Genomic DNA, 13978 nt, shown 5'->3' on the forward strand with positions numbered 1-13978 from the left:
TACTTGTTTTGTATGTGTCTCTTGTCTCTTGCCTCTACTGTACAGTATGTGTGTGTACATTTATTAAGCCACTAGGTGGCAGCACCTCACACAGGTGTTGGACAAACTGTTTACAGCAGGACAGACTGTAGCTATATGACACTATTTTAATTTTATAGCATGCTGTATTTTAATTTGTAATCTTTAACCTTTTTCCCATTATACTTAAGGCTATCTTAATCTTTAAATATTTACGTTTTGCAAACATATTTATTTCAGAGACTTTACATTTGGGGGAAAAAAATGTTTTCCTGCATTACAGCAAACAAAATTTCAACCACATTATATTATTGCAATTTGTATTTATATTTAACGATACAAAAAAAATACTATTTATACTAATATCTCTATTAAGACTATTTATACTAATACAAGACTGTGCAAATTGCCACTCAGGGACAAATAAAGTGCTTTGAATCTAACTGAATTGAATAGTTAGCAGAGAGGCCACTTGCAGAGACCACTCCTCCCTGGAATTTGAATGTAGCTGTCATCAGGGTCACGATGCTGTCTTTCCCTGAATCACGCTAGCCATAATGAAGTCCCATGCCCCGGAACTCAGCTTTGTGTGAGCCTGACTCTGCTTCATTCTGTTGGCGCTCCATGGGCTGTCTGTTGTTCCCACAGCAGGACTGGAGAGGTTCCAATCATCCCCTTTTGTGTTCTCACAGGCACACAAGCACACACTCTTTCAGAACACTTGGCACCATGTGACAGTGATGTCACCCGCAAACCTCAAAGCGCTTGGACTCGCATATTTCTTTTTCTCACAAAACAAAACAAACAAAAAAACAATCAGGTTACACAGAGTCTGCTAAGACAAGAGGTGCAATCAGGTTATAGCTAGACCTGAACCCCAGTTCCGATATAAAGCCAAAGGTGGTCAAACATGCAGGCATTCTCACCCGCTGCCAAAGTGGCATGAGACAGAGAGAGTTGCCTACCCTCTTTCTGCCTTTCCCACTCACTCTGGGCGCCCTCTCTTTCCATTCAGTACCCAAAGAAAGCACGCCATTGGACACTGCCAACTGCATAATGATTCGGTTTTCTATCAGAATGGAGCTAGACTCGTCTGCGCATTCTGGGTGATTCAATTTGCACTCCCAAGCTTATTTTAGATTAAACTACTTCTGTGGACAAGCAAATCAACATGCACAGGAAATTCTCAAGTAATCTAATAAAGGGCTAACACTTGCACCATGAAGTAATCACTAGGACAACAGGACAAGTAGGACACTACAGCATATACTTCCGTCCTGAAGTTAAGAATGTTGTCAAAGCACACAGAAGCACATTGACTCTCATACCCTGTACACACTACAATGCGAACCTGGAGTTTTCACATTTATCCACCTCAGTGATCATTTTTGAAAAGCATCTTCTTCAGTGTCGGAATTTGCCGTTTTAATGTGGATGGAAGGGCTAATAATAATTACTTATGTGTTTCTAGATTTACCCGGGTTAGTGTGGGCAGGGCCTCAGTCTATGAGTCTGGGCATCACCATAGAGATTCACTCAGTCTATACGGAGTCTGGGCATCACCATAGAGATTCACTAGTCTTTGACAGAGAAGGCACCAAAAAGCTAAAGATCAGCTGATCTGCCAGAGTCCCGTTCTTAATGAGGATTAGTGATGGGAGGGAGCGGCATCTCCTGGTGGCCGCGGACACTAACTGACGCACATTCTAGTCATTAGGCACCTGCAGACAGGTGTTCCCAGGAGAGGTGTATACATGACGTCACATCACATCGTTCATTAAGCTCTGCAGGTGAAAGAGTCCACAACAATAAATCCACACTGTGGCATGCAGCCCACTCACCTGAGTTCATTTGAATAGATATTATATTTACATAGATATAGACACATATCTCTACAACACATATCTTTCCAACACTGCATAAGCTTTGATAAAATGCTATAACATAACGTAAGCTAGCTTTCATCATTTTGGGCAAAATGGAATTGTGTTGCGTCACCCTTGTGCAGTTTCAGAGCTTTGACATAACCGTGCATCAGAAGCAGTGTGTGCATTAAAGATAGAACACAATAGGGCATTTTCTTCCACTCCAATTCCTGTGCCTTTGTGATAGAAGGAATCCATTCATTAGCAGTCTGCTGTTTAGCAGAAGATATTCAATGGCAACTGAATCCGCAGCCTTCAGCCAGAAATCAGTTCAGAATAGTTTTTGCATGTAGGCCTAGAGTATGTATTTTCGTTTTACAACACATATATTTTTTCATAAAACTATTTTAATATTCTTTATGCTGTATTGATACAATGCAATGCTATTTCGAGATAACTTTTAATAGCCCTATTCAGTAAAATACTGCTACAGACAGCCCACAGATGCACAAAGACTTTACTTTAAAAATTAATCTTAATTTTTCCACTTAATATTGTGATATGAATTATTTCTATCATTTGTTTGCTTCAAATATGCTACATGTATTGCCCAAATGTGGTTGGTTGATTCTATCGAATGTTGTCCCTATGTAAAGACACACTGGATTAAGAGATTATCGTGGAGTGACCGATGACAGCAGCCTCACACCAGTAGCAGGTGGACGTCGCCGAGGTTACTCTAGGTCATTTTCCTTCATCAGTGTTTCTTCAAAGAGAAACAAGGGCAGATTGTGCCCACAGCTGTCCAATGAAGAGCCAGTGAACAGTGGCAAGCCTGTGACTTTTTCAGATCTCTCAGTTGGTCAGTTTGTGAGGCTCACAAAACTCCTATCAAAACCCCATGAACATGTTGCATTTGTAGCTGTCTGGTGAGTTTATTTTAATGGAAACTCAATTCAAGCACTCATCACACCATCACCCATTGCTGAATATTGGCCATTGGCCATCCAATCATCGAGTCCTACCTGGTCTGATCTCTGACTGCATCTCCGGTCCACTCTCTCTGCCCTGTAATATCGGAAAGTCATTAGGCCTACTAGGCTAGGCTACTTTCCGTCTTTAAAGCACTTGCGGTGGAGAAGTGAAAAGAAGAGTGGGTAATGTTAAGACTGCACGGCTCTACTTTATCGTAGCCTACGGCTTGCAGTAAAAAAAAAATATTGTAACAAACTGCAGAGTTGTGTCAGAATGGTTTTTATTAGTTACGCACAAAAACACACGAACGTCATTACACAGGCAACACAAGGGAGGTCAATTAAACAAGCACAATACACAAACAGGGTAGTCACATACAATACACGGGGTAAACACATGAGGTACAACATAAAGAAAGACTATACCAGCTAACACATACATGACAAGGTAAACGCAATTACTCTCACTAAAACCAACATCAACATTAGACACACACATGTACTGCACAGCACTATCGGAGTTCAGTCATGAACCAGCTAGGCTCAGTTCACTACACAGCCCACCGAGACTTAGTCTATGTCCCTTTGACTCAAGTCTTACCCTACGTCAGTCCATGAGCCTGGCTGGGACGCGACGCTGGCGTTGTGGGCGCCCCGCTGTCGCGGCGGTGACTTCCGGGGACGGCTGCACGGTGACCGGTGTTAGAGCCACAGTGAGTTTTGGGGAAATGCCTTTCTTTCTCTCCGGGCAGTACACCCAAACTTTATCGCCGGTTTGGAACTCCTGGCCGCGACAGCGCGTATCGTAAGCTCGCTTTTGACGTATTCCAGCTTCACTCATAGCCTGCCTGGCCAACTCGTGTACTTCTTTCAGTCTCTCGCGTAGCTGCTTGTAGTATTCCAGCCCTGGCTTACCTCCAATCTCCGCTTCCGGAGGCGAACCGAACACCAAGTCCACTGGCGTGTGTAGCTCTCGCCCGAACATCAGAGCTGAGTTGACTCTTGCACCGCTGTGCGATATGCCCAGAGCACCAGGGGCAAGTGTAAGTCCCAGTCCTTTTGTCGGCGGTCGGCCAATATGGCCAGCTGCATGGCTAGCGTCCGATTAAACCGTTCCACTAGCCCGTGGATGCAGAGGTGTCGTTCTCGTTTTCCGGATGCCCATGCGCTGGCAAACCTCAGCAAACACCTCCGCCTCGAAATTCCGCCCTTGGTCGCTGTGGAGCTCTTCCGGTGCCCCGAACCGGCAGAACATCTCAGTGACCAGTCTGTCCGCTGTCGTGTGGGCGCTCTGATCTGGCACCGCATACGCCTCCGGCCACTTAGTGAAATAGTCCATGGCCACGAGCACGTAGCGATTTCCCCGCTCTGTGACTGGCAGTGGGCCCATGACATCGACGGCTACCTGCTCCATGGGAGCCCCGACTGCGTATTGCTGCAGAGGAGCGTGCGAGCGTCACGTGGGGCCCTTCTTCGCTGTGCAGGCGTCACAGCAGTGAACATGCAGTTCAACGTCCAGCCTGCATCCCGGCCAATAGAAGTGGCTTCTCAGCCGACGAAGAGTTTTTGCAATGCCGAAATAAGCCGCCCCCACTGCCCCATGTACCTGTTCCAGTACACGGGCTCGTAATCCAGCAGGAACCAGCAACTGTCTATCGGGAGCTCGCCAGTGTCTATACAACAATCCTTGACGTGCTACTATTCCCGGCCACTGTGAATAAATCGCTTTGGTCTCTGGATCGAGTGCTGATACGTCAGTCCATTGCGGTCGCTGACTGGCTTGACCACACTCGGCCGAGCGTGACGTCCTCCGATTGCGCCTTCCGGATCTCCTCCCTTGACATCACGTCCACCGGCGACTGCGCGTCCGTGGCCCCAGCTGCCGCTCTGCAGTGCTGCGTTGTGGTGTTGGGCTGCGGTGCGTTGTCTCCGGTCTCTCGATCACTGTAGCTGGTAGCGGAAGGTGGCGAGACGACCTCGGGGTGCTGCTGGCGAGCGCTGACTCTCTCGCTGGCGTGAAGCTGGTGAGCGGTGGCTCTCTTGATGGCGCGGCGCTGGCAAGTGTTGAGTCTCTCGCTGGCGTGCTGCTGGCGAGCGTTGGCCTCCTCACTGGCGTGCTGTTGGCGAGCGTTGACCCTCTCGTTGGCGTGACGCTGGCGAGCGTTGAAAACAGCAACTCTCTCTCTCTCTGCCAGCGGTGATGCAGCCTGTAGCCGACGAGCGGGCTCCGGTTGAGCCGCGGCAAGGCTCCTCTCCTCCCTCCGGTGGCAGTGTTGGCACTGGTCTGCTGCACACGGACACCATGTCGTAGTCCTGGAGCGCCTCCAGCCAGCGAGCCAGCTGGCCCTCTGGTTCTTTGAAGTTCAGCAGCCAGGTGAGCGATGCATGGTCCGTTCTCAGCAGGAACCGTTTGCCGTAGAGGTAGGTTCGGAAATGGCGCACTGCCACCACCACAGCCAACAGTTCTCTGCGGGTCACGCAGTAGTTCTTCTCCGCTCGGTCCAGTCCCTCCGCAGCCGCCGGAATGCCGCGTCGCACTCTCGTGTCCACTCGAAGAGCTGGCCTTTGTGCGTCAAACGATGCAGCGGGCTGGCGACTGTAGCAAAGTCCCGGATGAAACACCGGTAATATGACGCCAGGCCCAGGAAGCTCCGCAGCTCAGCACCATCGTGCGGAACAGGCCAACGTCTCACCATCTCCACCTTAGCTGGGTCGGTGGCCACTCTGGCGTCCCCCACGACATGGCCCAGGAATCCGGTTTGTCTCCGGAACAGGTGGCACTTTTTCGGGTGCAGTTTGAGCCCAGCACCCTGTATGGCGTCGAACACCTTTTTCAGATGTCCTATGGCACCGGTGAAGTCTGTTGCATGACACAGGATGTCGTCCAGGTAAACCACGCAGCATGTTCGTGGAATGCCCGCCAGGACACACTCCATCAGCCGCTCAAAGTTCGCTGGCCCGTTGCATAGGCCGAACGGAAGTACCCGGAACTGCCACAGCCCTTGCCCGATGGTAAACGCTGTCTTCGGCCGAGCTTCCAGGGCTAGCTCAATCTGCCAGTAGCCACTGCGTCCAGCGAGCTAAACCAGCAGGAGCCGGCAATGCTGTCCAGCGGGGGAGCGGGTAGGAGTCTTTCCGGGTGACCTGGTTGAGGCGCCTGTAGTCAACACAGAACCGCCACGAGCCGTCCTTCTTCCGGACGAGTACAGCCGGCGCAGCCCAGGGACTACTGCTTGGCTCTATCACTCCTGCCGCGGCCATTTCCTTGATCTTTTCTTCAGCTGCTTGTCGTTTGCCGAACGGTAAGCGATGAGGCTGAAGTCAGATGGGCCGGGCATTTCCGGTGTCGATATCATGTTGGAACAGGCTCGTTCGGGTGCAGTCCTCATCTCTTGCAGCGAAGATGTCGGTGTACGCTGCTAGTAGTCTCCGCACCTGGCTACCCTGTGCTTCACTCCCCTCACAGCTACGAGTGCAGAGTTCATTTACGGCTTGCCTTGTCTCTACAGAGGGCCGCGCTCTCTGAGCGGAGAGTGGCTCCTCCCTGGCTCCTCTCTTGGCTCCTCCCTGGTGGGCGTGAGCTGAGCAGTGGCGGCCTCAGCGAGCGGACCTGGATGAGACCTGTTGTTTTCACGGGCTTGAGTTTTGCGGGCTTGTGTGGGGAGGGGCGGAGTCTGGGATGACGAGTACTCTTTGCGAGTTCGCTTCCTGCGGACTTGTGTGGAGCGAGTTGGAGGGTTCTTCGTCGCGCCAGCTCTCCGCACTTCATGCTCTGTTTTCCCCGCCGTGTGCAACTCTACGCTGCTCGTCCCCAAGTGTAGTGTGAACCGGGAAATGTCCACCACAGCCCCCCATTTCCCTAGCACGTCCAGGCCAAAAATGCAATCATCCTGAATGCTAGCCAACCAAAGCCGGCGGCTCGACTTTTTGTCCATACAGTTCAGCGTGCTCTATCTGGTAACTGTTGTGATTCACGTTTTTGTCTTTTCCCAGCCTCTGGGTCTGGCTACCAGCGTGCCGGGTAAGAGACCGGGGCGCACAAGCGAGATGGTGGAGCCAGTATCGATCAAGGCGCGACACCGAGTCCCATCTAGCGTGCAGTCCACATACAGTCCTCTGGTTTGGGCGAGCCGGCCCAGCCGTATGCAATCCATAGCCCCTCCCGCCGTGCCACCTTCTTCTAGTAACTGGGGCGCGAGCGTGAGGGGTGCTGGGGCTGGGCAGTACCATGCGATGTGTCCGCATGCCGTCGCACCGGGGACCGGCCGGTTTCCATCGCTCCCGTGTGGAGCGGGTTCAAGTGGCGGGATGCTGCCATCAGCCCGGTTCGTTTCCTCCTGTGGCCGGGGGCGGGTCTCTTCGTCACGGTCACGCTGCCGTCTGCTGGGCCCAGCAGGTGGCCATGGGCGAGCGCGCTGTCGAAGAACCGTCTTGGCAGGAAACTCATCATCGCCAGGGCATCAGTTGCAGCTTTCTCCTCCCGTCCAGTAGGGGTCTTCATCCCACTTCTGACACCAATGTAACGAACTGCAAAGTTGTCTCAAAATGGTTTTTATTGGTTACGCACCAAAACACACGAACGTCATTACACAGGCAACACAAGGGAGGTCAATTAAACAAGCACGATACACAAACAGGGTAGTCACATACAATACACGGGGTAAACACATGAGGTACAACATAAAGAAAGACTATACCAGCTAACACATACATGACAAGGTAAACGCAATTACTCTCACTAAAACCAACATCAACATTACACACACACACACTGCACAGCACTATGGGAGTTCAGTCATGAACAAGCTAGGCTCAGTTCACTACAATATGAAGAGAAACTTGTTGAAGAGAATGAGTTAACTAGCGTGTCTTCACTTGAGCAGATGAAGCCCCAAATCATGTCGCGTGTCAAAGTTGCATTGTATCCAGATGAGTGGGGGGTGGGGGGGGGCTTTCATCACATCAGGTTCATAGATGACTTCATATATTTATAAACATTTTACTTTACCACCATCATTTAGCGACAATGTTTTTAGTTTGGGCCATCTAGAGACCCATGGCCTACTGTTCAGCGTTGGCGTTAATTCATCAATATTGTAACGTCGGCGCACAAGACATTGTTAGCGTTCTCCCACGCAGGGCATGCTGGGATACGAGAGCGAACATTTGGGGGGTTTATGTCTGTATTTCTCCTTAGTTTTGAGTGTAATGTTAGTGTCTTTATTGTAACATGTTTCCCTTTTAGTTCTCCCTCGTGTGTGATCCTCTTTGTGTGGGGGGCTGCGTCCTCCCCTGTATGTGTAGTGTGTGTGTACTTGACCTGCTCCGTGTGTATTGTGTTCTGTGTCTGTGTCCCTGCTCTTGTTCTCAGCTAATAAACCTTTTGATTGGACAACTGTGTGTGTCGCTATCAAATTGTTACAATATTATTTGGTAGGCCTAGCCTACTAGCTAGAGAATTGCGGGAAATCAAGGTTACCCACAATTCTTCAACTAAGAAGCCACGCCTAACACGCAGGAATTTAGAAAAAAGTAGACAGACAGACAGACACAGTAGATAGATAGAAAAGGTTCAATACTGTGTGTAACTCCTTTATTATTAAAGTTAGAGACAGAAAAGGTAAAAATTGTTAACCAGTCACAACTGGTTTCTGACTGGATGATTGACAATCTACCTACTGCTGATGTCAGTTATCCACATAAACATGTGTGTGCTTATCATTGCAGCCCAGGAACCAAGGAGGAGTCATTGCAAGATATGTTTGTATATAGAGAGAATGTGCACTCATTTTACTAAATTGTGGTCTCATTTTACTAGATTTTGTGCACAATTTAGTAGGTATATTGTGTGCTCATTTTACTAAATCCTGTGCTCATTTTACTAAACTGTGTTCTCAATATACTAAATTGTGCACATTAAAATGAGAGCACAATTTAGTCAAATGAGCGCAAAATTTAGTAAAACGTGCGCACAATTTAGTAAAGCATGTGCACGATTCAATAAATTGAGAGCACAGTCTAGTAAAATGAGCACACTATTTAATATATTTAATAAAACATGCACACGATTAAATCAAATGGGGGCACAATATAATAAAATGAGTGCACATTTTCTGGATGTTCACCAAAAGATATTTTGCAATGACCCCTCCGTAGGAACCTGTGCAGCAACATTGTTTAAAAAATGCCCTGTGTTTTGAAAAAACATATCAAAGGCTGCTGGTTTAAAGGGTAACATGTGATCCAGAGTATAGCAAGAGAAAATAGACTATTGTTATTTATGAGTAATAGAGTTCATCAGAGGCTTAAATAGGCTACAGTAGGCCTACTGTTTGCATGCATGCAGTTTAGAGTTGAGAGTAATTAAAAACGAACAACTCAGTGATCAGAAGGCTTGTTTATTTTTAGACAATACAAATATGAATTGATATGCCGTTTTCAATTATTAAAAATAACTCATGGACCATTTCTGGACAAGTCATTATAAAAAGATGCAATTCACAAAACACTCATCAACATTGTCATTTGATAAAAAAACAAAAAAAGATGCAGGACTTCCCGATGCATCTGCATTCTGCAGAGGAAAGAGTATGCAAACCCAAATAGGCTACTCAGTCAGCAGGACATCACAGCAGTGGCCGTTTCTCAGATTCTGATGGACTTTATGCCTTCTCGTATGTGCGAACAGCCTCCACACCCTCAAAGGTCAAATGCTGTCAATAAGAAATGGAAGTTACTGAGCCATAATTATCGTGTGAATATTATGAGGATTTGGCACTTCCCTGCAAAACTGCATCCAACTCATCACCACGCCAACGATTGATTATGAGCGCTCACCATGATCATTTTCCCGTCCTTGATCTCCCGGACAAATTTGCTCTCCTTGCCATCCCATTTCTGGACATGCAGCAGTTTATCTCCATCCATACTAATCACAGCCTACGATATAATTGGAGGTCATTATGCTCTCACAAAGTTACACAAATAATACTATAAGTTGCATGTATTAATAGGCTGTATGGGGACATCTGCATTTTCAACTTTAGTGTACAGTAATTTACTGGATTTAATGTGCAGTGTCTGTTCACTTTCATCAATAATGCACATTTCAATCCATATTTTCATAACTGATGTCTGAAGCCTTTAGTCATCATGTTAAATACCAACCTTTACTTTTCTGTCGTCGGCAGTGGTCTCTTCAAACTCTTCCCCAAGTTTGAATGAAATCTCTGTATTCTTGAAAGTGCTGAGGGTTTTCACCATAAATTTGTCCCCTTCCTGACTGATGACTACGGTCGGCTTGGTTACATTGCCAACTTGTCTCGTAGCGAAGGGAACACCTGTTGCAGCGAAATGATAAATCAACGATATATGAATGAGACTAGGTCTCCAGAATTCTCAAATTTTACGAAGTGATTTTCGTTTGGGTGTTCTTTATAGAGCTCAGCTTACTTACCCAGTGCTTTCATGTACTCATCAAAGTTCTGGCTGTCAATCAGCTTCCAGGTGGCACAAAATGCATCCATGACGACAGTTCAGTTTTACTCACAGGACGGACGACAATGAACGGATAAGGCAAGAACGCGTGGTGTGTGCTTCAGTCAGTGTTGAGCCGCAGAGTCCAATCTAATTAATACTGTCAAAGAGACGGGGTCAGACGAAGACGGCGTTTGGGCATCCTGATTGGACGATATGAGACCGTGCGTGAAATTGTGATTGGTCCATAAAGATGGCGAGAACGTGGTACTGTACATCAGTAATTTAACATGTTTAATCCCTTAACTATCTCCCTCCCTTCCACACACACACACGCACACGCACACATACATGTACACACGCACCCAGCTATTGTTTGAGCTGAGGTTGCAACATTTTCAGCAATGAATAGATTCTGTTAAGAGCAATGTTGAAAGGATTTGTGGTATAATGAAGATAAAATAGACTTACATGCTCTAAGATTATTTGGGGTTTATCACTCAGTAGTTTAAGATTAAAATAACTGTATACTCAGCAAAGCTGAATACCGTATTATAAAGTGTATGCACGCTAACAACAGGTGTTGCTCTTGGTTTGGCACGCCTAAGCATTAGCAACAGAGCGCAGGGGTCCAGTAGCATCACTTTTCTGTCGCATTACTTCAAATAGGCCTACCTACATGAGTGCTACATATGAGTTGCCACTGTTGTTATACTACATTTAGGCATATTACTTTTAAGTATTTAGAAGTGTCATTTTGTTTTTCCTCACACAATTTTCCCCTGGGGATCAATAAAGTATCTATCTATCTATCTATCTATCTATCTAATTGTAAACACTAACAGCTTAGGCCACAGCTAATGGCACCTCGAGCCTAGGAATGTAAAAGCTTTGTGAGGGACACTATTGTGTGGGAGTACAATTCAGAAAAAAATCACCTAGGGGAACACTTGGAGGGCAAACACCCTGAACAAATACACACCACCATCCATAGAATGCATGGGATGCAAGGACTTTGGAGCGTTATCAAGTCTTTGAATTTACATTGTTTGCTAGGGTATATGCATTGTATAAACCTTTATCCTCCACCTTGAAATATTTGCGTGTTTGAGTCATATCAAGTATCACTGAGTCAGTCACTGAGTCATCTGAATGATTCAGAGAACGTAAAATCACCGAAGTGCCAAGTGTAATATCACACAACTCCACAAGATGTCAGCCAAGAGCTAGAGTCCGAGCGAGAAAAGGACTGTTTCCTTTATCCATTACAAGCTTCAGTTCCAGACATGTTTGGATAGGCTACATTAATTTCGGCACTTTCAGAACAACATGTGCTTCACTAATCCAAACTATGAAGGTAGTTTGGATTAGTGGTAGAGGTAGGCAACAATCAGATATTAATCAGTCCATCAGATATTACATCCTCATCAGATTTTAAATCACTTAAAAAAAAATCAGAATATTTGATCAACTGTTTTAAAAACTGTGTTTACCTCTTGTTGTATAATACCATATAATATTATTACTTTATTAACCTAATCACCTTAGATTACTTTATTAATCTTTATATATTTTATCTTTTAATAAACACCACATCAGAGTACCTTGAGACGGATAAGTGGAAACAGCCGGCACAAACACTTGGCACAAAGATCATACCATTGAGTAAGTCAAGACCCCTCACACAGAAAACAGAAACACTGTGTCCACATCAGCCCTCAGCTTGGTTAACGTGACCAAAAGCAGCCCAAATGCAGTCTTTCTAAAAGCAGATGGAGTCCATGCGATGACCCAGGCTGGCCTAGAGTGCACTCTGAGGTGCCACACAAACTCCAACTCCAACATTACGGTTATGAACCACTCCCTTGTTTGTAGAAATTACAGAGCCGGATGACTGTCTGTGGTGGGGTTGCTGGATGAGCTGATGTTTCTACACAGCCTCGGCCTCTTTGCTGTGTTTACTGCTGGTTCCCCACACATTTTCATCCGCGCTGAACCCTGAAACAAGCTACCAAGACGACTATTTTTGGAGAGCTACCACCATCAGCTTTGTTTTAAGCTCCTGAAAGTTTACCCCTCATCCTTCCACAAACATGACTCAAACATACCACACATTTTCTAAAAATAGTCCCTGGATAGTGTTTATTATCAAAAGCACTTCCATAATAAGTCACATTTCGCCCCAATACTGTGCTGTCCAAACATGGGTTTAGCCTGATGAGACGAAGACTCATTGCGGTACGGAAAAGTCCTGAAACTTTAGTCCCCACTGCTGGTTTCAATTAGTCTCCAGGTCTGAATGGCATGACCGCTGGTTATAGATCTACAGTCTGGCAGAGAGTGGAGGCAGACCGTGCCAAAGCTGGCGTCCAACCAGCAGGGGCAGCAACAATGCCATGTCACCACTGGCTGTTGTGTCGTATGTGTTTTATCATCAGTCAACAAAGGCCTTTTATCTCAATGTCATACATGTGACATGTACTGTATATTCATATATTACACAGGATGAACAAATTTAATGACTATGTATAAATGTTGTCTACGTTTATGTTTGATGTGGTGAATATGGATTAAGGATCTTGGTTTTTATTGATATTATTATTATTATTATTATTATTAATAATAATAATAATAATAATAATAAAACAAATGAACAGTATTTTAAGTTTTATTGAAAGAAATGTTTCAAGGAAAGCAGGACAGTGGGAAACTGTTGAAGTTACTGTTTGTATTTGGGACAAAGCTAGCCAGAAACTAATGACGACTAGCATGGGACCCCTTGGCCTTGGGCCAGTGGGAAGCAGCAGCTACTCATTTGGAATCCGTCCTCAAACACTTATTATGCACCTCAATGGGCTAGAATACAGCCTACTTACAGTGGGAAAAGTACTTTGCTCAAATGCATTTGGACGAGTCCAAGAGGAACCTAAACTCTTCCCCATCTGGAACACTCTGAAGGACAGAGGATGTGACCTTGGTCAACATTCTAAATTTAACTCTATCAAAACATCCTCTCTTATGTTTGTGTGAATATATTACATGTGACCCTATGTGATGCTGTTCTCATCTACTGTACTGTGAACCATCTGCAAGCTTTTGTTTTTGTCAGTTTAAAAAAGACTAACCCAAGGAAACAAAATCCTCTAATATAAACTTGAGTGCAACTATTTAGACAGTCTGTGAGTGGAATATTCTGAGGATTCAGATATTAAAGTGTGTCTAGAGAAACTGAGTAGATTTAAATGGATCTGCAGTCCTCTCCAGAACAGGACTCCTCCCAGTTATCAACAGAAGAAAATCCACTGGACACGACACAGTCATTCTCATGGAACAGTTTGTCATGAAACCTACAAGACTTATTTTATCAGTAGGCCTAAACTTTAAGACTTTCATGGACACATTATTTCTTACATGTTTAAACCTAGTTTATAGACTTCTAATCTACTGTTTAAGTGTTTTTGTTTTTTATGTTTGTTTGTCTGAGCAGATTTTTTTGTCCAAAGCGACGAACATTAAAATTAACAGTTTGAAGTGAAGTCATATAGCCTAATTATAAATACCAATATTAATAATAAACAAAACAGAATTGAACAGAATGATAACAATAATCATAAATATATACAATCCATGACTCTGTCAGGAGAA

The 13978-nt window shown here is 45.6% G+C and overlaps 1 protein-coding gene across 1 annotated transcript; it reads right to left on the minus strand.

Annotated features, from left to right (window-relative positions):
* Positions 1-9239: 9239 nt before the first annotated feature.
* fabp7a (fatty acid binding protein 7, brain, a) lies at positions 9240-10493 on the minus strand. The gene is made up of 4 exons (XM_042107659.1): positions 10314-10493; positions 10025-10197; positions 9695-9796; positions 9240-9570 (listed from the first exon to the last, which is right to left on the minus strand). Exons 1-4 carry the CDS (start codon positions 10381-10383, stop codon positions 9520-9522), a joined length of 396 nt encoding a protein of 131 aa, XP_041963593.1. The 5' UTR covers positions 10384-10493; the 3' UTR covers positions 9240-9519.
* Positions 10494-13978: the final 3485 nt, after the last annotated feature.

Source organism: Alosa sapidissima, chromosome 1, assembly GCF_018492685.1.
Source record: "Alosa sapidissima isolate fAloSap1 chromosome 1, fAloSap1.pri, whole genome shotgun sequence".
Taxonomy (NCBI): domain Eukaryota; kingdom Metazoa; phylum Chordata; class Actinopteri; order Clupeiformes; family Clupeidae; genus Alosa; species Alosa sapidissima.

Excerpts from the sequence above, each read along its gene's own strand:
- fabp7a (XM_042107659.1), bottom strand. The coding sequence starts at position 10,383 with ATGGATGCATTTTGTGCCACCTGGAAGCTGATTGACAGCCAGAACTTT. Across the intron at positions 9,797-10,024 it reads CCGACGACAGAAAAGTAAAG|GCTGTGATTAGTATGGATGG; the intron begins GTTGGTATTTAA and ends ATTATATCGTAG. Across the intron at positions 9,571-9,694 it reads AGGACGGGAAAATGATCATG|CATTTGACCTTTGAGGGTGT; the intron begins GTGAGCGCTCAT and ends TCTTATTGACAG.